General features: G+C 50.3%; 10 protein-coding genes across 10 annotated transcripts; 4 read left to right on the forward strand and 6 right to left on the reverse strand.

Annotated features, from left to right (window-relative positions):
• Nucleotides 1-1,914: 1,914 nt before the first annotated feature.
• Nucleotides 1,915-3,416, reverse strand: AO090003001541 (MCT family MFS transporter; the record flags this gene model as incomplete). The annotated part of the gene is made up of 4 exons (XM_001820525.1): nucleotides 1,915-2,756; nucleotides 2,807-2,981; nucleotides 3,044-3,150; nucleotides 3,212-3,416. 4 exons carry the CDS (start codon nucleotides 3,414-3,416, stop codon nucleotides 1,915-1,917), a joined length of 1,329 nt encoding a protein of 442 aa, XP_001820577.1.
• Nucleotides 3,417-4,016: 600 nt separating this feature from the next.
• On the reverse strand, nucleotides 4,017-4,793 carry AO090003001542 (fungal specific transcription factor domain-containing protein; the record flags this gene model as incomplete). Its single annotated transcript, XM_001820527.3, has 1 exon — nucleotides 4,017-4,793. The coding sequence occupies one exon, from the start codon at nucleotides 4,791-4,793 to the stop codon at nucleotides 4,017-4,019; it is 777 nt and encodes a 258-aa protein (XP_001820579.3).
• A 322-nt stretch (nucleotides 4,794-5,115) lies between these two features.
• On the reverse strand, nucleotides 5,116-5,979 carry AO090003001543 (uncharacterized protein; the record flags this gene model as incomplete). Its single annotated transcript, XM_023235367.1, has 1 exon — nucleotides 5,116-5,979. One exon carries the CDS (start codon nucleotides 5,977-5,979, stop codon nucleotides 5,116-5,118), a length of 864 nt encoding a protein of 287 aa, XP_023090392.1.
• A 259-nt stretch (nucleotides 5,980-6,238) lies between these two features.
• AO090003001544 (cytochrome P450) lies at nucleotides 6,239-7,455 on the reverse strand (the record flags this gene model as incomplete). The annotated part of the gene is made up of 2 exons (XM_023235368.1): nucleotides 6,239-6,248; nucleotides 6,362-7,455. The coding sequence occupies 2 exons, from the start codon at nucleotides 7,453-7,455 to the stop codon at nucleotides 6,239-6,241; spliced, it is 1,104 nt and encodes a 367-aa protein (XP_023090393.1).
• A 1,160-nt stretch (nucleotides 7,456-8,615) lies between these two features.
• On the forward strand, nucleotides 8,616-11,681 carry AO090003001545 (uncharacterized protein; the record flags this gene model as incomplete). The annotated part of the gene is made up of 1 exon (XM_001820529.1): nucleotides 8,616-11,681. One exon carries the CDS (start codon nucleotides 8,616-8,618, stop codon nucleotides 11,679-11,681), a length of 3,066 nt encoding a protein of 1,021 aa, XP_001820581.1.
• A 542-nt stretch (nucleotides 11,682-12,223) lies between these two features.
• On the reverse strand, nucleotides 12,224-12,772 carry AO090003001546 (uncharacterized protein; the record flags this gene model as incomplete). Its single annotated transcript, XM_001820530.3, has 1 exon — nucleotides 12,224-12,772. The coding sequence occupies one exon, from the start codon at nucleotides 12,770-12,772 to the stop codon at nucleotides 12,224-12,226; it is 549 nt and encodes a 182-aa protein (XP_001820582.3).
• A 2,441-nt stretch (nucleotides 12,773-15,213) lies between these two features.
• On the forward strand, nucleotides 15,214-16,031 carry AO090003001547 (ankyrin repeat domain-containing protein; the record flags this gene model as incomplete). Its single annotated transcript, XM_023235369.1, has 2 exons — nucleotides 15,214-15,911; nucleotides 15,971-16,031. The coding sequence occupies 2 exons, from the start codon at nucleotides 15,214-15,216 to the stop codon at nucleotides 16,029-16,031; spliced, it is 759 nt and encodes a 252-aa protein (XP_023090394.1).
• A 2,867-nt stretch (nucleotides 16,032-18,898) lies between these two features.
• AO090003001548 (uncharacterized protein) lies at nucleotides 18,899-19,642 on the reverse strand (the record flags this gene model as incomplete). Its single annotated transcript, XM_001820532.3, has 1 exon — nucleotides 18,899-19,642. The coding sequence occupies one exon, from the start codon at nucleotides 19,640-19,642 to the stop codon at nucleotides 18,899-18,901; it is 744 nt and encodes a 247-aa protein (XP_001820584.1).
• Nucleotides 19,643-20,877: 1,235 nt separating this feature from the next.
• AO090003001549 (uncharacterized protein) lies at nucleotides 20,878-22,908 on the forward strand (the record flags this gene model as incomplete). Its single annotated transcript, XM_001820533.3, has 4 exons — nucleotides 20,878-21,439; nucleotides 21,491-21,750; nucleotides 21,809-22,408; nucleotides 22,489-22,908. 4 exons carry the CDS (start codon nucleotides 20,878-20,880, stop codon nucleotides 22,906-22,908), a joined length of 1,842 nt encoding a protein of 613 aa, XP_001820585.3.
• A 1,557-nt stretch (nucleotides 22,909-24,465) lies between these two features.
• Nucleotides 24,466-26,051, forward strand: AO090003001550 (phosphotransferase family protein; the record flags this gene model as incomplete). Its single annotated transcript, XM_023235370.1, has 3 exons — nucleotides 24,466-25,463; nucleotides 25,791-25,844; nucleotides 26,033-26,051. The coding sequence occupies 3 exons, from the start codon at nucleotides 24,466-24,468 to the stop codon at nucleotides 26,049-26,051; spliced, it is 1,071 nt and encodes a 356-aa protein (XP_023090395.1).
• Between the last annotated feature and the right edge of the window lie 1,471 nt (nucleotides 26,052-27,522).

The following is a 27,522-nucleotide window of genomic DNA, read 5'->3' on the forward strand; positions in this document are numbered from 1 at the left end:
TCCAGAAGAAACCGATCGCTCGGGATTCCAAGCATCAAAATAGAATCGGGGTAGGCAAAGGAAGGTTATTTAGAGGCAGATTGCTGGGTGTTTCTGCTGTGTCGAGCCACAGGATCGGCAGTGAAGATCACTGGCTTCTTGTGGTCCTCTGGGGTAGAGTTCACTAGTGTTGCTTATGACCGAAATGACCCCTGAGCCACTTCCACCGGCCGCCGGAAATGCGTTTCAGGCCTTCGTTCAATTGGTGCAATGGGTTGACCTGACATTTGGAGGGGGTGTCGAAAGTATAAATTCTGCACTTACCGGTGCCATGACGGTCGTGATTCTTACGTATTTCAGGAGAGCGACGATATGCCGAAAGCATTCTGCCCACTGGCATGACTTGTCCACTCTGGATCGACGCACGGATCGCCCATTTGTCAAGTCAAGGGGAGGAGCGACAGATGATTGATTCTTGACCTTCGAATAGGCTTGCGGTGGAGACAATTTTAACGTCGGCCCGTACCAGTCCGGCCGCCCAACCCAATCGGAAGCCCAGACACGCAAGTCAGGTGTTAGAGCTAAGCCCTAGCTGCAGATGAATTACATTAGAAAGGTTACATGGGGAGATTATCTTCTGACACTTCACAAAGAAGCCCTCGTACTTTTGGTTGCCTCGTCGGTGCCATGCAGGATGCGCTATGGATGACTATTGGCTCCGGAGCTCATTTCAGCCATTCTGAGCCCATGATTGTCAGGATTTTCGTCTTCTCCTTCGAGAGTTTCTCTGCGATTGTCTGCAGGCAAAAAAGTAGATTACATGCACCGAACGTCAATAGAATGGGGAATGGAAACCTTAGTCGGGAGGTCATGCCACTGAATGATGTTCATTTGCGACCATTTCTACCTTCACAGGCTGACGTATCAGACACATTTCGCCAATCGCGGGAGGCGCCAGGAAGAGAACCCTTGCTTGATGTGTTCCATCTGCCATCCCAATTGTCCTTAATTTTCTAATCTGACGAATGTCCCCAACGATTACTCGTCCACTGATTGGACAACGTATGTGACTCAAACAGTTTGCCCATTGACAAATGTTGGTCAAATTGCAGAAACTTTCTCTTCTGAGGAAGTCAGTTTTGTGGAAACGGTCGATCCCCTACGCCACGCGAGCAAGGGGGGCCACCACGACGATGATAATTTACCGCACGGCACTCTTAACAATATCTGGCGTGGAAATCCAGTCATTGCTTGGGCCGCGTTACTCCGTATTGCTCACAAGCATTCAGGTGAGCGGCAATGGCTTGAAACTATCCGTTTGGCAGGATACGCCTGAAGAACTTTGTATCCTACCCCTTTTCTATCAATCTATCGATCTTTGTGATATCTCCAAAGTCAGTGCCGGTCGGACCGGGGATTTTACTTCGTAAACGGACTCTTGTCGCGAGTTAAGCCATGTTGTGAGGCTGCAGCATGGATTGTGCCATGTTTTGCTCCGTATCGTGGCAGGATGTTCGTGGATGACGACTATCGACTCGCGGTGTGATAGATTATGTGTGGCTTCGATATCCCACCGACCCAATAACCCCACGCTGCCGATATGATACGTTTGATCTACCCATCCCTGTCCTCGTATACCTTTCAGACTTTGTCGCAGAGGACAAACTATGTGTCCTTGTACGTGCCGTTCTACACAGTCATAGTATCTGCTGCAAACATTGAATTATAACATCAAAAAATGGATGATTAATTAGTCTATTAACACTAGCGCTCATGACATAGAACACAGAACGTAGGAACTTTTCGGTCTCGGAAAACCTGCTGGAATTGTTGCACGAAGCCTTCAAACCCGAGAGATGGGGGACAGGACAGAATACAGTTCAAGCTAGAGGCTTCGTTTGAATTTTAACAGCCTCACCCACGGTCGGAATCGATCTAATACTTCACCACCAATTTCAGACCTGTCCCAACTATCCGCGCGGTAATGATGAATGCCGTTCCTCCTAAGAGCATCACCCCCGAGAAGATCTTCATATGAGTATAGTCTCCACCAGCATTCTGCAGGATCGCTCCGGCAATTGGACTTGTCGTCAGCCCACCCACCGATGCAAACAAGAATAGCAGACCAGTGCGATACCCGACCTCTTTTAAGGGTGAGATCTGAGCGATCAGCGCGGGCGAAAGGCTAACATACGCTCCAGATGCAAACCCAAAGAGCGTCGCAAACACGATGATAGGCGCATTGGAGGTAGCCGGGATCCAAAGAGCGAGGACGAGCACGCCAGCGACGATACACATGACAATGAAGATATTGTATCTACCGTACCGATCGGACATGAATCCAGCTCCGAGACGGCCAAAGAGGCTGGCCCCGTTCAACATGGGGACCAAGTAGGATGCGAGGTCGGCATTCATCCCACTTGCGACCGCCTGGACGATGACATAGTTGATGGGGATAAAGACGCCATAGGTGAGCAGCATGTATCCCAGCAGGGTAACGATGAACACGGGCTCCTTGAATGGTTGGAGCAACTGCACTCCGGAAGGTTTTGGGCCCTGCGGTGGGGGACGCCGTGCCTTGACGGTCACAATGGCGATCCCAAGCAGGAACAAGATCATGAAGGCGGAAATTCGCATGCTCCATCCAAATCCGACTTTGGCGATGAGACGGTCGACCATGATGGGGAAGATCACCCCACCGACGCTGGAGCCTGTCGATAGAGTAGCAAAAGCAATGCCCCGTTTGCGATTAAACCAAGCGCTTACGGCGCTTAGAGCTGGTTTGGTTAGTCTCCACCGTGAATCGAGGGAAGGGAAAAGGTATTACCTGGTTGAAAGATAGCGGCCGCCCCAATGGCGCTGCAGATACCTTGGGAGAGCAAGAGTTGGTAGTACTGGGTTGAGATTGACGCCATCATTAGACCAAAGACATGGAAAAATGTCCCTCCGATAATCAGGTATCGAGCGCCAAATGTGTCGTATAGCTTTCCAACAATAGGGCCCTGTATGGTCGGTAAATATGGATTCCACGTAAGATATACGGGCTTTAGACGTGCTGACATACCATAGCAAACATGAAGAAGATCTGCAAGGATGGAATCCAGGAGATGGTACTGGAAGAGAGATGCTTCAGTAGATGAGATTCGTAATAATTCTGGAATATCCCGACACCTGGTATACGATTAGTGCTGCTGTCTTCTAGGATATTACATGATCGTGGATAGACACTCACTATTGACCCATCCGAAGCTGCAGAAAGACGTGCACCACGCACCCACCACCACCAGCCACGCAGTTAATCCCCCATCAGGAGGTGCATCCGGCTGATCTTCAGGACCCGGAGATTTCTCCTTGTCCAGTGATGGTGAAATGCGTCCCTCGTCACCCCGTGGCGGAAGGACATCGCGGTCTTGGGAACTGGTACGGCTCCGATCCATGTTGTCGGCCAGTTTGTGTTAACCAGATGAATGGATGATGCGCTGATTCAGGATGATCTGGTCAAACAAGCAGTTATATAGGGATGACATATTTTGGCGCCTTGTTTATCGCGGCCATGCTAGTGAAGTCATCTCGGCTTCGGGGTTCCTTGGCGATCAGCTCGGCTCGGCGACACAGGGACATCAAGCCGACGCCTCGAGAGTCCCAGTGGCGATTACCAGTAGGCCTCGTCTTCGGCTGGGACCCTGTGCATAAGGGGCAATAGGAACTAGTACGTGCGTCACGTATGTGTCGTCATATTCGTGCCATTGTAGAATAGGTTGCAACGGTGCTACCGGATCTTAGATACAAACTTACGGAGGCAGAGGCTCCTTCAGGAGTAGATCATTCTTGCAATTTCTCTGTCGACACCTCTATGGATGCTTAATCTCTTGGAAGTCGTGCTACTAGTATACTAGCTCTACATGCACAGATATATTTCTATAGGATGTGCTGCGAATCGTATTGATGGGAGCCTGTCTGCTTCTAGTCACAAGATAGATCAATGCATAAACTCATTAAAACTACTACCAGTCTCAATAATGACATACATTCCCAATCTACGGCTCAAACCGATACATTCCCAAGTTCTCCGAAAGGTTAATCCACTCCGTCAAGGAGCTTGGATCCAGCGGAGGAGCCAAGAGATCCCCGAATCCGTCTCCTGTGCCTTCCAATTCCTGGCCCGAATGCTGTTCAGCCGTCCGGGACTCCGGGACACGTTCGTCAGACGGGCCATGAGCCTGAGTCGGGGAGGACATCGCGACGTTCCCTCTCCGTTGTGCTGCCTTTTCCCGCAAGTGCTGCAGCACTTTCCACGTCGGCCCCGGATCAGGTCGAGTTGGATCATTTTCAGTCACATTAAAGACGAGGTCGACAATATTCCACACTCGAACCACGTGAGGCCCGGTGGGCTGTGCGCACAGGTGCCATAGAACATACATCAAGCAGTGGAACTGATTGTAGCTCGCGAATAACCAACGGAACCCACGTAGCAGGTCGTCGGTTTGGAGTTCCATGCTTTGTTCCAAGCAGACACATGCCGATATCAGCGTTCGCTCGGCGGCGGAGGAAACCGCCTCCTGCGATTGTTCATTATTGAGGCTGAGCTGGTAGACGAAAAACTCAAACTTGGAAAGAAGAGAGCGCGTAGACAGCCACGCAACCTTCTGGATGGGAATGTTCGTATCGCAGTGACACAGGTAGGTACTTTCCAGGTACGCCGTCAGTTCCTGGACAGTTTGGAGTCGCTGGGCATTGTCTGTGTGGTCCACAGTAGTGTGGTATACCTTTTGGAACGCGATGGCAATCTCCGATGTGAGGAGAAAGAGGCTCATTTCAGTCCATTTCGCACGGGGTCCCGGCAGGATTCGCAGCTCGGGCGATAGATCACTATCGTTGACGTGCAAGGGGAGACGAGTATCCGATCGGCTGCCAAAGCCATGTACCGCGAGACCATGGTCCTCGGCAGCCCGATAGTCCAACACGATGATCTGCCACCAGAGACGCCGGCGGACCTCGGCGTCGAACGGGGTGAGATGGAAGTGCGTTCCGTCGCGGTGGAGACCTATGGACTGGGCAGCACGGATGAGGACCCCGTTCATGATCCACCCAGATCGACTTGTCCGGTGTGCGCGGAGGCAAGTCTCGTAACAGAAGTCAGTTCGATTGCGCAGGGATGGGACAGGCTAATCTCACGATATAGATTGCTAGGGCCTGCAGGGACAACATGGTCGGCGCGTCCAGACAGGCGGCGTCGATTACAACCTTTTCAATACAGGCTTGGAAGTCCAGTAAGCAGGATCGTCTATCGCGACCGAGGAGGTTTGCGGCGTCGACCTCCGACAGGCTGGTCACAGCAGCAAAGTAAATGGCAAACAGAAGAGCCCTGCAGTCGTCCGAACCTTCACCATTCATGGTCGCATACACCAGCGGCTCCACCGTCGGCAGGTGAAGAATTTTGACTACGGGGTCGACATTGTTGCGATATATCTGCCATAACTGTGCAGACTGCCAGCGCGAAAGCTCCAACTCGTTACTCCAATTTGTAGGGCGTCTGGAGCTTGCCAACAGGCCTTCCGGTCGCAAGCCTGAGGTGATTTCCTCCGTCTCCCGTGGAGTACCTATGACTTTGTAAAGGGCCCTTTCTTTGTCCAGGATCTGCGACAGGAATGTTTCATTGATGTAGCGAGTCGAAGCACCGTCCGGAACAAGAACCTCCTGTGCGCGATTGGGAGATTGCGGTGGTTCTGGCAGTAACGTCGTGGACGTGTCTCGGACGTTCGGATTCTCAGGACCTTGCAAGGGCCCAGCACTGTTTGCTAAAATCGTCAGACTCCGTTCCAGCTGAGCAATCCGATCGGTGATGGTGATTTTTTGAACCCTCCGAGGCCGATGAGCGTTGGCGTCGGTGGTGGGGAATCGACACGTCGCCCCGAGACGCACGCACGCCGAGCAGGGCAGCGTCTTGCTACATCGGACTTTGCGCTGATGACACTGGGTGCATGATCGCTCCATAGTCATGTGGGTAAAGTACAAAAATGGAGATAACTCTGGGGGGTGTCTAAAATTCTCAACGGAAAGCTGCTGGACGTCGTAGAGGTCGTGCTCGGTGGCTCGGTCATGCCAAGCAGCCAAGGCACCGAGGTGCAGGAATTGGTTATCAGATACGAGAATCATAGATTAACATGGATCGGGGATCATGCAAGGTCTTGAGCTATATGTTACCTAATGGAATCTCTTTGGTCGATGTTACCCTACGTTAAGAATCTCCTCACGAATCCTAGTTGGGCCTGTAGTTATGGTAATAACAAGATATATTTTGTGCCTCACTAATGGTCTAAAGATGGCCGAGGAAACCCATATATTTACAACTCGCCACACTCATCATGTTCGCCGAACACACTTCACCTGTAAATCTGGATGCGTGATCCAACACTCAGGGTCCTGCGTGAAATCCCCTTCCTCCAGCATCTGCAGCTCATAATGCTTGACCAAATGCAGTAAAATGGCCCTGATCACCACGTCCGCAGTGTAGCGCCCTATGCACTGGCGAGGGCCAAATCCAAACCGCCAGAAGTGGTATCGTAGATCCGTGTTCGAGCTATTTAGGAACCTCTCTGGGCGATATGTGCTATTATCGGGCGCCCAGAACTCATCTCGCACGTTCAATCCCCATGTATCGACTACATAATTGGTTCCAGCAGGGATACGATACCCATCGACTACACGCTCTGTCGGGGCCGATTGCGGAATGGTAAACGGGAGAGCTGGACGGAGCCGGGAGGACTCTAACACACATGCTGCAAGGTAGGTTCCATTACGAGAGATATACCCTTCTTCCTCGGCAGGTGTCAGCGCGGATATTTCTTCGTGGAGTCGTGCTTGGCAGGCCGGGTTGGCAGCCAAGAACACCAGATTCCAGGACAGACCCCCCGTTGTCACGTCCAGGTTGGCGTAGAGAGTCTCGTCCATCGTTTGTGCTACCTGTTCCTCCGTCAGGACGCCCTTATGGACGGCGTCGTACATCTGGACGACCATCGCCGACGGGTGTTTCTCCCGGGCACGCTCGTATGCGGCGCGGTTAAAAGCCCGCCATTGAGAGCGAAATCGCCGCAATTGACGGTTGGCTTCCGTGGGAAAGAAGCGGGAGATATTAAACCGGGCCAGACCACCGAAAAGAACGAATTTCATGAGATTTTCTCGAGCCGGCGCGAGGGAATCGAGCTCGGATTTCATGGCTGGCGTCAGGGAGCCATAGTTTGCCTCCGCAACGATGAAAAACGGAAGCATCTTTAGATCTTGAACGGGGTGTATCCGGCCTTCTCTGAGATTCCCGTTTGTTTCCAGATCATGGAAATGGGCCCGAACATGTTCTTGAATTCGACCGATGGATCTGACAGCTGTTGGGTGCATGAAAGGTGGTGCCGCAGTCCCCTTTAAAAGCTTCCAGCGCGGACCCGCCATGAGCCCCAAGCACTGCCCTAGAATACGGCTCATGAAGTAGCCAGAATCACTGTTCGTGGCTTTAGTATGCTTGTCTGAATCTTTAAAGACTGCATGAAGTTGCTCGGGTCTTGTCAATACCCTAGTTGTCTATCAGTCAGACTGTCGTTTCTATCACGATGACACGAGGCTATACGAACACTTCGGGTGTCATTCCCGCCCAAATGCGGTAGACGTTGCCATATTTCCTTTGCCACTGTTCACTCCTGGATCTCCCCTGCACGTACTTCTCTATATCCCCTTGCCCATTCGGCCACACATATGACGGTCCGGGAATGTTCCTCCCGGTCTCTGTATGCCGAATCGGATTCTTGAGCTCTAGATAGATCTATAACCCAATCGAGTCAGCTGGGCCATATGTAGAGTAGGCGCAGGGTGTGCTACTTACGCTGAGGACCCACGAGATAACCCTAGAAGCAGCAGAGAAGGACGCTGGGAAGAGCAATGTTGCAATACAGAGACTGGCCACGGCAAAGATGCCAAAGAGAAACGGGTATAGGATTTCCGGCTTTGTTAGCCCATGCTGAATGGAAAAGCCCATGTTTGGCACGGAAGGCATGGCTGGAGTATAGTCTAGGAACTTGTTGTACTATGATCTCCCCTAACCCGAAGGTGCATTAGACACAACCGGCAGCTCGTGGTCCCTTCAACCTATATAGTCGTGACAGACGGACAAAAAATGAAAGTAGGTTTGAGATGCGACATGATCGGGTAATGGCCAATAGTGATATTGGCACATATGGCTGCCTAGAATGAGCGAATATGATCACAGATAGACTTGCTGACATGACATGACATGACATGACCTGACCTGACTCGTATATAAAGTTTCAAAAGGTGACACCCTTCAACGCCGAGCCCTGGCATTTAGCTTGCCAAGCGAGTAGTCAGATTGGCTAGGATTGTGTACGAAGCATAGGGCTAAGGACCCACAACAGGACATGGCGAAGGATGATTGTTCCAGGTCCTCGAGAGGTTTGTGGAGAGGAGCGAAGTAATACAGGAAGAGTAGACAAACGAGGCCAAAGTACAGTTGTAGAGAATATAAATTCAGGTCAGAAGCCCAAGTAATGGTATGTAGCGAAGTCCATCACAATCATTCGACCTTATCATATCTTCAGGTGGATTCTGCTCCCTGACAAACCACACTCACAATGTCAATCTTTTCCAGCATCTCATCACTTGGCCTCGAGGCATGCTACCGCCATCATGTACGCACCTCTCCCAATGCTACTGCGGTAGTGGACGGAGACCAATCGATGACATATCGGGAGCTTGAGACCCGTGTCAACGATCTGGCCTCAATTCTAGGTCGGGAGAACATTGAAGAGGAGGAGCCAATTGGCATTCTTGTGCCCATGGGCATTGCACATGTCGTAGCCCAAGCGGCTGTGTTGCGCTTGGGAGGATCTTGTGTACCCATGGATCTGTCATTCCCCGACCAGCGCATCAATGACCTTTTACGCGCCTTGAAAACGCGCATTGTTCTCACAGTCGAGAGCGAGAAGGCTCGCTTTGCGGAGTTCCAAACGATTCTCGTGGATTCCAAGTATGCCAACCTCCATCAAAATGGATACCATGAAGACACGATCCCCGCTGTCGAGACCGGGCGCAATCACCGGACTCATATCCTGCACACCTCTGGGACAACAGGTCTGCCCAAGCCCGTGGAGATCATGTCGAAGGGGATCACGCGAATGGCTTTCAACACGCAATGTGTTGAGTTCAAAAGCACGGATCGAGTTGCGCAGATTTCAGCCCCCAGTTTTGATGCCGCTCTGTTTGAGATATGGACCACGCTTGCTCGCGGAGCCGCCATTGTTCTCCTCCCAAAGAACGTCGTTATTGATCCTGTCGCCCTTCATGACAGCCTGCGCAAATACCGTATCACTTCCATTCTGGTGACGACTGCACTATTGAACCATGTCGTGTCGGCCATTCCCAATGCGTTTGAAGACCTGGATTATGTGCTTACTGGCGGTGAGGCGGCGAATCCCAGTGTCATGCAAGTGATATTGGAGAATGGCCCACCGAAGAAGCTTGTCCACGCCTACGGACCTACCGAATGCACCATCATCACAACCTACCACCTCACGACATTGGAGGAAGTCCGCCGGGGGCAAACCCCTATTGGGAGACCATTGGACAATACCACGGTCCATATCCTGGATGATAACCTCCAGCCTGTCAAGGAAGGCATTGTCGGCGAACTCTATATCGGTGGCGACGCAGTTGCACGCGGTTACCTGGGGCGCCCAGAAGCAAATGCCAAGAGCTTCCTCGAAGTGTCCCATTTATCGAAGGATGGGTCACCGGTTCGCATCTACCGATCGGGGGATCTAGTACGTATGCTTGACACCGGCGCCATTGAGTTTGTGGCTCGAGCAGACAACATGGTCAAGATCCGTGGATTCCGCATCGAGCCAGCGGAGATCGAGGGGGCACTCCTGAAGAGCGAGATGGTCCAGGGTACAGTTGTACTGCCTGTTCATCGCCCGGGAAAAGAAACGTATATCGTGGCTTTTGTAATTCCCAAACATGATGGTGCATTTTCTCTGGAGCAGCTGGACGAATATCTGCGGCGGCGGCTACCGGCGTACATGATGCCCCGGTTGGAGGCTGTCGCCTCGCTACCATTGACCGTTCATGGTAAGATCGATCGTGTGGCAGTCATGAAGAAGCATATGGAAGAAACAAAGAGGGCCGAACAACAGGTTCTTATATCCTCCAACGTCAAAGATGCCGGAGACAGTGTAACCTGGTTACGTACCTTGTGGACATCGGTGCTCGGCATTAGCAACATTGACAACGAGGCCAGTTTCTTCCACTTGGGAGGCAGCTCACTACAGGCAGCCGCGCTGCTGGTCCACATTCGTCGGCGCTTCGGCTTGACATTGACCATGCAGCAAATCTACGACTCTCCCACCCTTCTTGGCCTGGCCAGCGTGATTGATGCTGGTCATGCCAAAAGCAAAGTCGACCACTCCCGGCTTGGAATATTCATCGCCGACTCCCAATTGGCGAAGGACATTCCGGTTCTGTCGAAAGAAGCTCCAGATTGGAGAAGCCCCTCCGAAGGTAAGGTGTTTCTGACTGGAGCAACTGGATTCCTTGGGACGTACTTCTTGCGTGAGTTGATCGACCGCCCCGATGTCAGAAGCGTCAAGTGCCTGGTTCGTGCTTCGGACGCGCACTCTGCCCGGACACGGCTTCTCGGCGCTTTGGACAAATACGGGCTGGGATGGGCGGACAATCTGGACAAGGTGACAGCTATTGCGGGAGACCTGGGCAAGGATTTGTTCGGACTGTCCGAGACCGAATTCCATGAACTAGCTCTCTGGACTAGCGTCATCTTTCACGTCGGCGCGCATGTAAACTACGTCCAACCGTACGAGAAGCACCGTAACACTAACGTCTATGGAACTCTGAACTGCATCAAGCTTGCGACGACCGGACGAACCAAGGCACTTCATTATACATCGACCGCCGCCGTCACAGGGCCAGTGTCTCACTTCACAGGCGCAGACAAAATCCCGGAGGATGTAGATCTTGGTGAGTTCCAGGGCTGGCTGCCCTATGATATCGGTTACACGCAGAGCAAGTGGGTATCGGAGCAATTGATCCATTCTATGATCGCAAAGGGCCTACCGGCGATTGTATTCCGGCCGGGCTTCATCATGGGTGACAGTCTTCGTGGCAAGGGGAACTGTGACGACTTCATGTGCCGGGTGTTTATCGGCTCTATCAAGTTGGGATACCGTCCCATTCTCCCGAATCAAAGCAAGATCATGATTCCTGTTGATTTTATCAAGACCGCTCTGCTGCATATCACGTCGAATCCCTACAACTTCGGACGGACTTTCCACCTGGTACCACAAACGCCCGAGGAGGACACGGACATTGAAACTTCCTGGAACATGCTCAAGGAACTAGGGTATGACCTGAAGGCCGTTGAGTACAAGGATTGGTTGGAGATACTATCGAAGGACAAGGATCTGCTCACCAACCCACTGTTGCCAATGTTACCAGTACTGCAGGAGCTAGTGCGGAAGCATCTGACGCGATGGGAGCTTTACGAGGACATGGCCACTTACGATGTCACAAATACCAGAAGGTCCCTAGCAGATCGTGGAAAGCTGAAGTCTGGTATTGGGCTGGAGGACTTACGTCGACATGTTGAGGATTGGGTCGCTCGAGGACTAGTGCCTTCGAGGAACTAATACTTCTAGATGGCATACATGGTAGGATTACCTTTGGAGATCATTGTCTTTATCTAGCTTGAAAATAATCTGGTTGTAGAAGAAAAAACGCACAGCTGTGGAATGGCTCATAGAACAATAACTACTAGCTAGTGAAGAAAAGAGAGTTGCGAAGAAAAATGATGACTATCGTCTTACAAGCGCTTAAACAACTTCTACACTTTTTAGCAACGATTTAAACGAGCAATGGATGTTCTCTGCGATTTGTAACAGGAGAGTGTGTAGGTAACGGGCCGAGATCTTAGCGTCACATTATCCCTCTCTGGCGTTATGTTGCTCCTTTTGTGGCTTATATGTACATGTATGACACGCAAGATACAATGAGGTGCCATGTAAACGCGACAACGATAACATGTAGTGACATATCATGTACTTGGCGTTATCACAAAAGGAACTCTTAAATTCGGAAGTCACAAAATATAAGCTCTTAGAGTACCTCTGGCTTTCTCATAACCACCTGATCCCTGTCGTCAGTGCGCCAAAGGGTTCAACATCACTTGCCTCTAGGCTAGCGGCTGGTCTTCGAAGAAGACTAGACATCTCAATTCCAAGCTCTCGCGAGCTACCTTCACATCCCGCGTTCTTGGATCCACAAAGGCCGTATGAGGCGTTCTTCTAGCGGTCCGGCCATCATCCCTCGAATCGTAACATTTGATCAACAGCGCCTCGTCTGGCTTCATGTCGGACATATAAAACCACTGTTGGCCAGGTGAATATTTGCCGTAAAGCATACCAAAACCACTGCCATTCGTCGCGGCATCGTAGTCTTTCTTCGCTTGCTTGCCAGGAACCCGTCCATAAATCTCAAGGAGATCCTCATCACGGAAGGAACGGGCATCCGATACAGCCAAAGGGTCCCGCGGAACCGGCTTCAGTGGGCGCCATATGTTGACGATAGCCCACCGGGTTTTCAACAAGTGCTCGGCTTCCAGCGCAGTCATGTTGTCCTTCAGAACCTCGAACGCCCCGGACTCTGACTGATCCACATGGACATGCCGCGCAGGCACCATCACCCTTGTCGCTTTCGCATCTGGGTCAGTGGAATCGGCCATTGCTTCTACGCTTTCGTAGGGAGCAGTGCGAGTAATGTGCGAAAAGACGTGGGCGCGGGTCGCACCAGTTCTTTACAAAACACGTGAGCAGGGGTCTTGTAGGAGTATAATAGAGGCTGACCTGAAGGGGGCCATGTGAAATGAACATAGACTGAAAAGCTATACTTACACGTTCTTCAGGATACTCTCCGCTTCGGGGTACATATGTGTCTTCACAGAAGCTTCATCAAAGGACGCGACATGCTGGCTGATATGTTTGATGAACTGGAAGCCATGGATGTCCAGGGTGAATGTTCCCTCTTGGCCACGCACATCTTGGATTAAGACGGGTCGACTATCAATGGGTCGGCGATATGCACCAACTGTGCCCAGTATAAGCTCCCTTTGCACAGGGCCTTCTGCGGGCCAATAGTTCAAGCAGGTCTCAACTTGTTGACGAAAGCGCATGGTTTTGGCCGGAGCAATCAAGCTAGGGGAAGCAAGCCCAAGTCCTGGGATTGACGTGCAGTCGACAAAGGTTTAGAGAGGCCGATATTTCACGGTTCAGTGATAAAGGGTGAATGATGTGGTTGGCATGCCATCTTTCTTCGACGATGCCAAAGGACCCTTTTAAATGCTTGATGGGGTCATGGCGCAGACCTCCGGCAACCTGAATCAATTCGCACTCGCAATCCGACGGTGTACTCTTGATCGTAAACCAATGGCGACTGTGTTGTACACCGAGATGCCGAGTTGGTTGCCAGTTGTTTTGGAGATGTAACGTTCAAGGATCACGTTGCATAAATACGACATGGTCTATTCAGCTTCAGGGTGATGAGGCAGTGATCGTCGCTCCGAGAATACCGAGCGATTGGTCCAGAGCGAAATATCCATCTCGATAACGTCACAATTTGTCTCTCAAATTCATCTTCATGCGTGATGATCGAGTGGCGTGGAATGATAGGATCAAATGTAAACCGTGCTATAAGGAACGAGAGGCATGACGTGCAGGATGATGATCATCAGATAAGTCGTCTTGGCATGTTCCATGGCGTCAATGGCCATTGCTTGTGTAGAGATGATCATCGGCTGATGTCTGATCGGTCTAAGTACGAGTGTGAGTCTCCCTCCATCCCAGGAAGGACAGCCTCTGCGACAACTCATATCATGTGCTGGATCAAACAGAAGACGTTGTTTTCTTGACGTGCTTAAGCAGGATTGTAAATGTCGTAGCGTAATCATTCCAATTCATAAATGAAGTTGTATATGTAATGAACAAATAATATGAATTTGGCAAACACCCAGAGCTGGGAACTTTCCCGTGTCTGCTACCATGTTGAACAACACAACATGCCAATAGGCCAAAGGTTTCGGTTTGTCTCGGCCGTCGGAAGGGCCTGCTGGAACGGAGTCCGAGTCTAGTCGGTGGGGACATGAGGTTTGTTCCCCACCGCAGATCACAGACATTCTTCACGCAATCCATGCAGTAAAGACAGGGTTTGTAGCATCGGAGGCAAAGGTGGGCCGAGTGGATGAACACGCATGGTGCTGCTGTCGCACTGTCTATATATGTCGCGGTTCACCTTGTGCTGCCCTGCCTTTCGTTTCCTACTGAACGTTCCTCGGCCCAGTGTTAGTTTGGCAACTGGCCACAAATATCATAGTTGTCATGACAAGACTATATGATACTTTGGCTAGGCAGTGAACAAGCAGAGGGAAGCGGCGCCTCCCGGAAAGCTTCCGTGAGACGTTCGTTGCAGAGTTGCAGCTTAATACGAGGTGCCACTGAGCCAAGGTGATGATACGAGGCCAGCCTTTCTGTGGCTGTTCAGCTCTAGCCCATTGGTCCACTGAAGTCCCTTCACAATCCTCTGCGGCCAGTACTTTCCACCTCCCCGTTGTACTTTATTACACTCCCTTCTATAACTAGGCTCTTCAGGATTACTTTATGGCCTACTGTATTATTTTCTTACTGAAACTTGGCAGCTGGTGTTTCCCTTTTTAGAAATGTGTAAGAAATTCTTTCTCGGCACCAGCCGTTGATTGCGCTGCAACTTCCAATTTTGGTACTTCCTTGCTCTATATATTTCCGAATGTCCACCCAGTGCAGTCACCGAGAAGATCAGACACAGATCTCTCGTTGTACACGGCTGTAGCCAACATGGGCGCGCCTCACGAAGAAATACAAGCCCTCAAAAGACGCCGGGAGCAAAACCGACTCGCACAGAGACGTCGGCGTACGTTTCAACCCTCGAATACCTTCTATAATGCCCAACTAACCTCACCTAGGTGATAATGTCCGAAGGCGGTTGAGAGATCTGGGTCTCGACACTGGCAGTCCAGCCTCTGCCAGTCAAACGTCACTTTGCTCATCAACAGACAGTAGAGTCACGCTAAATCCTCACCAGAGCCTCAGATCAACGGACTCCCTATCGTTCGAAACATCTAATTCTGACATCGAGATGTCGCCATACGATGCACCTCTCCAAAGCAAAATACGGCTAGATAGCCAAATTCCACTCGCCGAGATCTCATTCCCGTCATACGCCTCGTCTGTCTCGCCATCATCGTCAGCAGGCCCACTCTCAAGTTCGCCGTCTCCCAGTCAGCGCCCGTTCATTGATTCAACAGATCTCACTTCCTTGCACTCTGTCTATAATCCAACATCACTCGCAGTGCACCTCGATGAAAGTAGTATGCCGTGCGGGGAGGCTGAGATCCCCACTCGGCAAGACAGCAATTTCCCTCGAACTCCAAACCTGAAAAGTCTGATGTCTGGCTGCAATGATCCATCGGCCTATCAGCCCTGGATATTAACCTCGTCAACGGTTGGTGAACAAATGAGCTCTCAAGCTCTTCCCCACAGTCCAGGCCCACAACATTGCAGCACGCCATTACCTGCCGAGACACGCCCACGATGGACTACGGCGTTACATATGGCCGTCGCGCAGGGCAATTTCTCGGTGATGCGTCTTTTACTGAGCTATGGAGCAGACCCCAACGCGGTCAACAGCGAAGGGGCTACGGCTCTTCATGTTGGGGTGATGAATGGAAATTACACGATGGTGGCCGAGCTCCTCCAGCGGGGGGCTGATCCCACTCTTACAAATGCGGCGGGCTGGCTTCCACTGCATCAGGCCGTTCATGCGGGTGATGAGGGGTGTGTACGAGTGTTGCTTGAGGCCGACCAGCCTGTTGATTATCCTATATCTGATTTAGATTATACTTGACTGGCTACATGGTTTCTGGTCACATGATATGCACGTTCGCCTCCCAATGATGATTGTAAATGAATTCTTTTCGTGTATTTCTTGTTGTAGTTTCCCTCTTTTTTCCTTTTATTTTACCAGATGACGAATGCTCCCCCAAGCCTAGCCCACTGAGGGATTCCAACCCATGTTCACTACTCCAATTCCATGCTTGGTCCTGGTTAAATACATCCCAGACGCCACGACGGGCTGGTTACATTTAATTGCTGCCTTCCAGGAGAGTCATTCGCTTAGTCTCGGGTCTAGAACATTTTGCTTCCCAAACTCGGGTCCTTGCAGGATTCCTTTCGTAACGCCAAGGCTCGGTGGTTGAAGTCCCTCCGAGGCGCCGACTATCTTATCTGATACGACCACTTAGACCAGTAAATATATTGTCATACCAGTACTTCACTTGCTAGCTTGTAGCTTAGTGTGATTGGTAAATTACCCACATTACCATTTGTCCATCAGAGCGCTGCAGGGGATCCCGAGGATCCACATTTGATTTAGAGCAGAGAGTTTGGGACTGCACGTACACAAGCACGAGCAGAATATCAACACATGCAGGATTCATCGATGAAGATATTGATACCGAGATACTGGGTGCCTCGAAAAGAATGATTGCGATTGTTTGTTCTTCCCATTGCGTATTTGACCGTCCGGTCTGGCCGGGTTTATCGACATGGAGAAAAATATTTACAGGGAAATTGTGGATGATAGACATCATGATCTGTTAATTGAGTTCTAAAAACATATCTTGACCCCATACAAGCAGCATTCGTAGTCCAAAATAGCGTTTATTGTGTCCTCTCGATACCGACCAGGTCGTGTGGCAAGTCTCATAAACGGAACATGATACCCAAATTCGTAAATTCAGCGCTCTTTCATGTTATCTAGCCGCTTGCCTATAGCTGCTGTTGATTACCAGCTAATAGAAGGACAACTTCAGATAGGGAGGTATGTTACCTCGGCGCCTGGCAGCTTTGCCCATGTTCCTGCGCGTGACTGATAGCCAATGATGACCCTATGCGACGATCGTTGATGCTGCACAATTCTACAGGTCATTGTGTCAGGGTTGGAAATCAATAGACTGCCGCTATGGATGATAGTTTAACAAATACTGGCTGAGAATGCGTCAAATCATGACAAATGACAAAAGGAGAAATTGCCATCATCAGGGCACCTAAGACATTGGGGATTGCCATCGTGAAAAATGCAAAATTGACGTGCGGAACGCCTCTCGGGCCTAGAATATGCGATCACCCAAATTCGTGCTCTTGTAGGGTATTGTAGCTTATTACTTGGGTATTGATATTCTGCCATGAGAGAGTAAGATCAAGAGTTGTCGGACAGAAATCACTCAACCTGGATTCATGATTACTGATTGTATGGCGAATGTTATCTGTGTAAGCTTGCTATCTGCTTCGGAGCCCTACTCCGCAACTGACTAGATCATAGAAGGATCAATACACATTTGTCCACAGCCTGAGTATCAAAGAATTACGAACTGTTTCCGCGCCAAACGCCGTCAACAATCGCTTCGTCACGTCGAGCCATCACTGAGCTGTCTGCACAATACCGCCAAATTATATCTCACGCTGTGAAGGGTACATTCCCGAAGCACGGTGCGCTTCGTCTATTGGACTGGCCAATGGTTAATAAGATATCCGAAGTCACTGCCTGTGGCGAGGCAACCGATCTATCGCTCCTCACCGACCTCACCGATTAACATGATGAGTGCGTTGGCTTTTTATTGAATCCATTCTATGGAAAGCTCACTTGCACAAATTGATTCGGAGCCAAGATTCCTTGAGAATCGCCTCGCCTCTCCCATTGAGAGTTGGCGAATCCTTGATCGTGACTGAAAGATAGGTATCTAAATGATGGTTCCATAGGACATAGCTGCAGTGCCCTAGAGTCCCAGGACATACTCTGCTCAAGGTTAGAGACCTCATATATTCCCGGAATCCTGCAGTTATTTCCTTTGAGCCCAGTAACAAGCCCCCGGCCATGCACGACTGCGGTCAGGATAGAGAACCAATTTTGAGACTGCGACCCATGTTGAGAATGCCCTAGAGGATTTATGAAGCCTCTTATTGATAGCAGCCGTATTACAAACATGCACGAAACGACCACCATCGACTATCCATTCCTGATCTCCTTTGCGGTTCTGATGTTAACCCGAAGGGATGGATATAGAAGAATAGAATGCCAACTTATATGCAACAACAAGCATCGATACACCGGAAGGCATCCAAGGACCCAAGGCCGTCTCCATCGCAGAGTATTCACCGTTCTTTTATAGGGCTCATTCCCCGCGATTGCTATGGCGCTTTTTTAACAAACCATTAGTGGGAACAACGGGTCGGTGATCGCTGGGAAACGAATAAGACACTAGAGGACTAATATCACAGTCTTGCGCATATTACCATGGCTTAAATGTTCGCTATGAACTTTTTCACCCGGCAGCGTATGAAAGTGCTTCTTATATTTCACCTTCGTAGACAAACAGTGTCGACAAAGAGAGGACATAACATTCTCATGGCTAATGGACTTTGACAGTGTACATATGTATTAACTTTGGTGCAGGACATTGTCCAATACAAAACATTATCACAAGAAATTGCTGATTAGAACTATCTACTTCCTGCATAGTCGCCCAATAATCGGACACAACTAACCGATACTGATTTCTTTTCCTTTCTGGTTTTTCATTTTTTCAGATATAAACCACTTCTGAATATTGTGCTATACTGATATAAGAAGATCGAAACTGAAAGATTCTAATAACAACTTACGCTAACCATAACAATAACAGAACCCAGAAGAGATCTATAGACTACCTTACCAGGTGTACTATAGATGTATGCGCAGACAGAAGAGTCTTCTGCAGCTATCCCTATTCGAGTTCATACACGGATTGACCTCGTCGTTCATCGAGTCGCTGCCCCGCCTGCAACGACCCAGGGACTTCAGCAATGTCACTGGTCGTTGACCAGCGGTTCTGCTGTGGCGACATCGAATCTTCCTCATGGGATGACTTTTGGTAGTAGGACGGACTGGCCGGCTTGGGCATGGACGAGTCGGTTGGAAGACCTGATATTGAATCCTTCCTTTGCTTTTCCAGATCCGCTTTGATGACCAACCGATCCACGAGTACCGCATGGGCCCTCTTGAGCGTCCGTTTTACAAACGCGGTGGCCCAAATCTGCGAGCGCATATTCACATCTTCGCGGAGGTACAGCCCTTCTCGGGGTGCATCGGGAATGCCCAGCTCGACGGGCTCTCGCGGCTCCCCAGGCATATTCCCACAGACCGACCATTTCTCCCGGATGTCCAAGCCGGTCGGAGCATAGACATGCGTCTGGAGGCCCCGCGGGAGGTCGTAAAAACACCCTGCATAGGACACATTGCCCTGGACCAGCCCGCCCGGTAGGTAGGAGATTCGGTCGGTCATCTCGTACCAAGTGCAATGGAATTCATCGGCAGGCGAAAAGGATGGCGGGCGACACGGCTGATGACGGATCACCAGTGGGTTGAGTTCAATCATTTCGGCATGATTGTGGAGAGCTTCCACGACGGTCTCCCGCGTGATATAGGATGGGAGGGGCGTGATGTTAGTGAAGACACTTCGTCTGTACATACTTGCGACTCGGTGAGAAATTAGAGATGGTAGTTTCCGGCTAATAACGAAGGAGACAGAGGGAGATGCATCAATTCGCGACCGTGAGCGATGATGACGGAGAAGTTGGAATCTCGTGTCTTCCGAAACCTTAAACGTGGCTGATGAAATGGAAGTGGCTGAGCCAATGTCGGATTGTCCAATTGGTTACCGTTGACCTCGTATCCTTGGGAAAGGTGACTCTCATCGTGGCAGAAGTAGAGGTAGTCCACTGTGTTGAAGTAGGGCATGGGGTCACGGGGTTGGTTGATGTCGACCATCCTTATATGGATCTGTTTCTGCCCTCAATCTCCATGGATGTCAAGTCTCACAGCCTAATTGTGGGTCGATTACTGGACCAATGAAACATAACCTCGGCATGTACTCCGTGACGGAGAGTTTCCTATGCAGGGAGAAAGCTTGTCAACGGCATAAGAGCACACCAGACCAATCAATTGATTCTTGCCCCTTCTCCCTTTGCTTGGGACTTCTTGTCAGTAACTGAGGGTCCTGCCCTGCCTAGTGGCAGTTCAGAATCAGAAGTCGAGCTAAACGGGCACGCGATCGCTTACGTGGCTGGTGCAAGACGCCAAGGACGACTGGGGAGCAACCCTCGATGCGTTTTAGGGGCTGATTCTTTATCAAACCCGCGACAAGGCCCTTCCTTGCTGACTGGCGATAATTCTATGTATGCAGGCTATATCACGAATACAACTCTGTGGCGTTCGGTGCTTCCGACTCGACATCAAGGCAGTCGTCGGTGCTCCGGATACGGTTCGAGGTAGGGTTACATTGCGTGGCCCACTGGCCATGTGCGTTATCTCGCGCTCGATAACGCCATCCTTTAGTCTCCCTTAGTGCCAAGCCCTAAGCTAACTTAGTCGTAGTGCTTAACTACAATGGCAAGCTTATCTTCCCTCCTCGTCGTGTGATAGGCCCTGGCCTATCTCTGTTTAATTGAATCAGCGTCTTGTGCCAGCTGGTCGTCTGTGCCATTGGTTCCTCCGCTTTGCTTAATCTATCCGGAGTTACATCCGGGGCAACAGGAGGGTCATTTAAAGAGAGGCCCAAGTCACCGATGATCTGTTCCCAACTCGGTCGCTGTCTCCTTTTCTTTTTCTTCTTTCTTTCTTCCTTTGCATGCTGCATGTTGCTGGTGTAGAGACAAATCCTCACAATGGGTAAGTCATGGTGAGCTTGTCCTTTCTAGTGACCAGATGGTTGACCCACGTTCAGCGTCCAAAGAGCCTTATGACGAAAAGACCGGCATTCCGGATGTCGAAGAAACCTCGCCTTCACCAGTCGAGTACGACGAGGACACGCCCACTGAGGAAGAGTTGGCCACTCTGCGCCGTGTGCCAGGAAGCCTCCCGATTGTGGCCTATCTCATCTGTGTGGTCGAGTTCTCCGAGCGAGCTTCGTACTATGGTGTTTCGGGCCTCGTTTCCAACTTCGTCAATCGTCCCCTGCCCGTCGGGGGCAATGGCTACGGTGCACCTCCGCGGGGTACGCAGCAGACGGCTGGCGCCTTGGGCATGGGCACTGTCAAGGCCAACGCCGTCAACCAGTCGTTCAGCATGTTAGCATACGCCCTTCCCATGGTCTTCGGCTACCTGTCCGATGCTCATACGGGCCGCTTCAAGATGATCTACTGGGGTGTTTTCGTTTTCGGTATCGCTCATGTCCTGATGGTGGGAGCGACTGCGCCCAATCTCCTTGCCAATGGGGGTGCGAAAGCGCCCTTCTTCATCTCCCTGTATATGTTGTCGGTCGGTGCCGGTATGTTCTACCTCTCTTGGCGGGGGTGACGTTCAGGACTAATGATTGCAGCCATGTTTAAGCCCAATGTCTCCCCCCTGCTGTTAGATCAGATGCCCAATACCAAGGCGAAGATCAAGGTGCTGTCCAATGGCGAAAAGGTTATCGTCGACCCTGAGGTCACGACCGAGCGTGCTATGCTCTGGTTCTATCTGCTTATCAACATTGGCGGCTTCATGCAGGTCGCTACCTCCTACGCGGAGAAGTATGTCGGGTGGTGGTTGGCCTTCATCCTGCCGCTGTTTTTGTATCTCCCGCTTCCGGCCCTCTTGGTATGTCCAGATTGAATGGTCGATACCTCCCCTGCTACCAATACTAATTGTCTGCTAGTTCTGGCTGCGTAAACGTCTCGTGCTCCACCCCCCGGGCGGCAGTGACTTGCTCAATGTCTGCCGTGTATTGGGCATCTGCCTCCGTGGCGGCGGTATCTTGCGCATTGGACGCCATGGCTTCTGGGACGCGGCCAAGCCGTCCGTCATCGCAGCGAAGGGACAGAACATTCGGACTCATTGGAATGACCAATTTGTGGAGGATGTCCGCCGCACATTCCAGGCGACCGGCATCTTTTGCTTCTTCCCCATCCAGTACATCAATGACAACGGACTGGGCAACGCGGCGAGCTTTTTGTCGACCATGTTGACCACGAACGGCGTCCCGAACGATGTCATCAGCAACTTCAACTCTCTCAGTATCATCGCGTTTGCCCCCGTCCTCAACTACGGGTTGTATCCCCTCCTGCGTCACTTCCACATCCGATATGGTCCGGTGGCCCGTATCACAACCGGACTGGCCCTGTCTACTATTGGTGGCATCGGCTACACCGTTCTGAACTACTACGCCTACAAACTCGGACCCTGTGGCAAGTATGGCTCTTCGGACACCTGCGTGGATGCCGACGGAGTTTCCTTGGTGGCTCCAATCACCATTTGGGTATGTATTCCATGCTTCGATAGACCCCTTCACGCGATCGAAGGCGCACAGGATGGATTGATTGCTAACGGAAATGTCAGTGGATGGCCATTCCCTATGCACTGGGTGGTATCTCCGAACTCTTTGTCAATGTCCCCGCCTACGGTATCGCCTACTCACGCGCGCCCAAGAACATGCGTGGCTTGGTCTCGGCTATCAATCTCCTCAACACCGCCGTGGCTTATGCGATCGGACTCGCGTGCTCAGCCGTGATCAAGGATCCATACCTGACCTGGGTCTTTGGCGGTCCCTCCATCGTCGGTGGCGTCCTCACCGTGGTTTTCTACTTTATGTTCCGCCACATTGACAAGGAAGAATACGTGCTGAGCGAGAACGCCGAGGAGACACACGTCTTCGAGGGGGCTGGAAACAAATTTACGGAGAACTCGCATAACAAAACGACCAACCCAACCCCTGCCATTGTCGAGAATGAAGAGTTCGGCATCTCGCCGAAACAGTGACGCAGGGACTAAGCCAGCGCTCTCTCCCTCTCTCTCTCTGGCACCATTCCATGGAGATGTATATTTCAAGTAGTGAGTGAAGAATAAGATAGTGTTCAATACAAATTTCAACAATAGAAGTTCACCATGCATATCATCACTGATTGGGATTGCTAACCTTGTAACTCCCAAAGGGAACTTCGCTACGATATACTACCATAACCATGTATTCCAACAACTATATTTACATTGGTCTTCCATCTCCTGTACTTCTAAGCAGACTTCATAGTGTATAAAATTGTATACAACACGAGGCTCCAATACACTCTTACCTCAGTGCCCGTGGCTGAGACAGGGTAAGACATCATTACCAGAACGCCATGCTGAATTATGGAGACGGCTCTCCCTCCATTCCTATCAGGATGGAAATCCTATATCATGAATGAAAGTTGGAATGTGCTCTTTATTCTAGTTATATATATTTCTGGGTCCAAACGAACGGTAAGACACTTCAGGAGATCGACGAAGCGATTGATGGAACTTCACACTTCGATATGCAGAGGCGTGAGAAGGAGGTTTTTTGCATGTAGAAACGTGAGATCCCCAGACACTATAGTACTACTATTAGAGGTAGTGGTAGTAGTAGCAGTAGTAGGATATACGATGTGCTCTCTGTCCGTACTGTATGACGGGTATCGGAAAATACAGGAACCTTGTTTTGTTACGGTACGTGACAGTACTAGCGGTCTTCGGACGCTGCGGAGCCTCGGCAGATTCTGACCTTAGAAGATTATCTCTTCAGTTTTGTAATCGTGATAGTGCTCGATTATATGTACAAGGAAGGTCAATTTCATAGCTCAGTACTTGAGCAACCAAACATATCCACACCCATGAGCCCATACATCCCTTCATCGCCAGAGCTCCGAATATTCGTGGCACTCTCGAAATCCGGCCCTGGCATGATCATCGTTCAAGGGTCCTGAAGTGTGGTGCCAGAGTGTCTTCCTGGATAAGAACCTTGCGACGACAATTGTTGACGTGCACGAGGACAAGGGCATGCTTATTGTGGAGACCAATCAACGTGCTCAATAACTGGTCCGTATCGATCATCGTGTTAGGATATTGATGCGAATGGAGCGACGAATGTCCTGAGTGCAAAGTAACGCTGAGCCAGAGACGGCGTATTTCGATCTCTAACACAGATACCTGATGCTTCAGTGTGTAAGGCAGCTTCGAGAGCATTTGAATTAGTCAGAAAATATCGCAGAGCGCCTTTGCTGTCCTGCTTTCCAGGTTGATCAAGGACATGTCATCTTTCACCAGATCACCTCCACCAGAGCTTAACATGGACCTTGGGGGAGGTGTTCTGGTAATGGATGTCTTTTCCGGAAGATATTCCGAGATGCGCTAGTCTTCTTTGGGACCCCGCTGGCTGATACCATATGGACTGGTGGTTCCAAAAGCTGGCATCGTCGGCCTTCACCCTCCTCTCTCACCACGATTGCCGTGCATCACACGCATCGCCCGTCCTAGAGCATTCGATTTCCAAGCTTTCGTTCACATTGGAACCCCGCCTTCATGGACAGCACTTTACGTTCGCGTGAGACTACTCCAGAGACTCACCCAACTCACGGAGTTTATTTCTCGCGCGAAACCATTGTCAGCATAATTAAGTCGCTTGTTCCTGGATGCAGCATACTAACGATTGATCCCCTGGAGCATGGCAAATCGTTCAACAATCGCATCTATTTTTTGAAGATATATGTTCCCGAAGAGCTGCGTCTACACGGCCTAAACAGCGGAACGGTCAATGATATGGTTTTGAAATTGAACGGAAAGTTTTTCGACCAGACCAAAAGCGAAAATGAGGTGTCCTGCTTGTCGCTTCTCGAATATTTCGTGCCCGAAATTCCAGCACCAAGGGCTCTTGCGTGGTCCGATAGCAAGAATTCCCTCGTCCACAAGTTGACTGTCGCCGGGACCCCAGTAAAAAAGGAATTAGAGATTCATTCCGACACCGACGGACAACTTCAGGGCTGGATCTTGATGACCCGGCTTCCCGGAATTCCCTTGTCGACGTTGCATTTGGATACAGACAAGCTCAAGGTTGTCGGCGAGCAACTGGCGGATATAGTCTACCGCTGGAGAGAGTCGCTCCCTACTTGGGCGAGCGCTGGAAACCTTGCATGTGGATTGCCTCATGGGAAGGACCAAGATCCAAATTCAGTAGAAGTTGCTGGTTTGCGCATTGCGTCTTCTTCAAATATGCCTGGTTTTGGTGTCAAAGTTGTTGAGCCTATCATAAGCCAGCTTCAGTACTATCGAGTGAGGCTTGAGACACGGCTCCAGAAGCTTCAGGCACTCGATATATTTGCTGGAAATAGGCATTTAATAGCTCCAATCAGAGACTTTATCGCGGTTCGATTACCGCAGCTCGGAATAAGCAATGGGAAATATCCTTTCTTATTCACACACTACGACCTTTCTCCACGCAACGTTTTGATGTCTGTGGATCACACGAGGATCACAGGGATTATTGACTTTGAGTTTTCTGGGTTTTTCCCTGAATTAGATGAGTTTGTCAATGATTCCGTGGCGAATGAAGGCGACTGGCCCAATGCGTTTTACGAAGCATACCTGAATAGACTCGAAGTCTGCGGCATGAAAACTCCTATGAATGGCATCAAAGAAGAACATTGGAAAGAGGCCACCTGGCTTTCTCGATTAGAGGACAACATAGCGCCCTGGTGGCTTGAGAACCTGACACCAGAGGACAGGAGAAAACCCTCAGAAGATCTCCGGAAGTCAGAAACAGTGGTTTTGGAAGCAATTCGGGTACTTGGTACCGGTGTTTGAAGCTTCTTATATTGGAGAGTCTGGGGGTCGCTGGTATCCGGCACCAGCTATTTTTGCTCCCTCATTTTCATTGATGGTTTCAAGGTTTCAACCTTGAGAGAGTATGCAATTCCTAGATCTGTTTGTCATATTAGTCAAGATCAACAATAGACACGCTATACGGGATTCGACATTACGGCAAACGTACGCTGTGATCCATGTCAGCGAATCAATTGTCCCGTGCCTAGGAATCATGCCCCGGACTGCAATATCCAATTCATCCTCCAGGCACGGTTTTCTTTTTTGATAGGGATTTTCCTGCTGCTTAACTCGAGCGACTCTTGATCGCAGTGCCTGGTGATTTATCACCTCACGTCTTGGTCGTGTAAAATATACCATTCAGGGTGGCTCATTTCGGTGCTTTGCATGTTCGAAAGGTAAAGGTCGGGAAGATACGAGGCAGCACAGCCCCAAAACACAGCCCCAAAACACAGCCCCAAGCAAGCCGCATTATAAATTGTACATCCCCTCGAGCTACATGAAGACAGGCAATAGACCTTTCTCGCCTTTGGGCCGTCGCTCCTAGAATGCGGGTTGCTTTCAGCAAATCGCTCTGCGAGAGATGCTCCGTTTATTCGACCTCGCACGCACCAAAAGACAGGACAGCCGAGGTGTCACTACCACTCCAACCCACCGACACAATTGACATTGAAAAGACCACATTGCAGCCGCAAAGTCTGCTAATAGCAAAGCTGCCGTCAGAAATACGCCGAAGGATATATGAACTCGCTTTCGGCACGAAGACCATCCACTTTATACGGCATGACGTGTCCAGTGGAATCCATTGCCCTTGTCCGGACAGAATGTGCAACTCTCCGGAACGGTGTGGCAACGGTGACAACTCCCAATGCTATGCGTGTACGGTATACTCACCGAGTGGATTAACACGCCGGGAACGACTGCCACCGTGGAAGAAGTCCAACCTTCTTGTGGTATGCCGCCAGATGTGAGTCAGACCGCAGAATTGTGACACACAACGGCCCATTTTTCTTTGTAAATAATACCATCCCTAACACCAATGGACACGTACTAGCTATGCTGAGGCAGTCACTCTCCTTGCCTTTATCATCACCGCCAGCATCATAGCACAGGATAGGGATGACCTTCTTATTCTGACTGAGTTGCGAGGAATCCTGCCAATTACTCAATATCATGCCATAAGATCCATCGAGTTCTGCTACCACATAGCCAAGCATCGAACGAGTTTCGACGACTTTCAGCATCCTCTGTGGTTTACAAGATGGGAGGATATGTGCGCTACTCTTCAAAGTATGAGAGGGCTTCAAGACTTGCACCTGTGGATAAACAACGAATACAGCTACAACGGACGCATAGATATGATATCAGAGCAAGAGCAGCAGATCTTGTAGCCACTTCGGGAGTTGGCCAGGTTGATTAATGTGAAGGCCGAGATTTCCTGGCCCGAAAACAGTTCTACAGGGGACGTTCTAGAACAAACATCGCTCAATATCACGCGGAGAGTCGGCTTCGTCTGTCCGTGTGCGATACTAGAAGCAAAGGCCTACATCAGCAGGAGTGCCGATGCCCAGACTACAGAAGACAATTCTTGGAGAATGCCAGCTGAGAACGAACGTCTGAGTAAGAGCAGGATCAAGGGGAATGCAAAGCACAGGAATTCAATTTGGCGGCGAATGGCTTGCTGCTAGAATGAACCTGTAAATGGCTCTTGTCCCTAAGCTATTACATATTTCGGATAATGAGATAGTAAGCACGTTCTAA

This window comes from Aspergillus oryzae, chromosome 2, assembly GCF_000184455.2.
Source record: "Aspergillus oryzae RIB40 DNA, chromosome 2".
NCBI lineage: Eukaryota > Fungi > Ascomycota > Eurotiomycetes > Eurotiales > Aspergillaceae > Aspergillus > Aspergillus oryzae.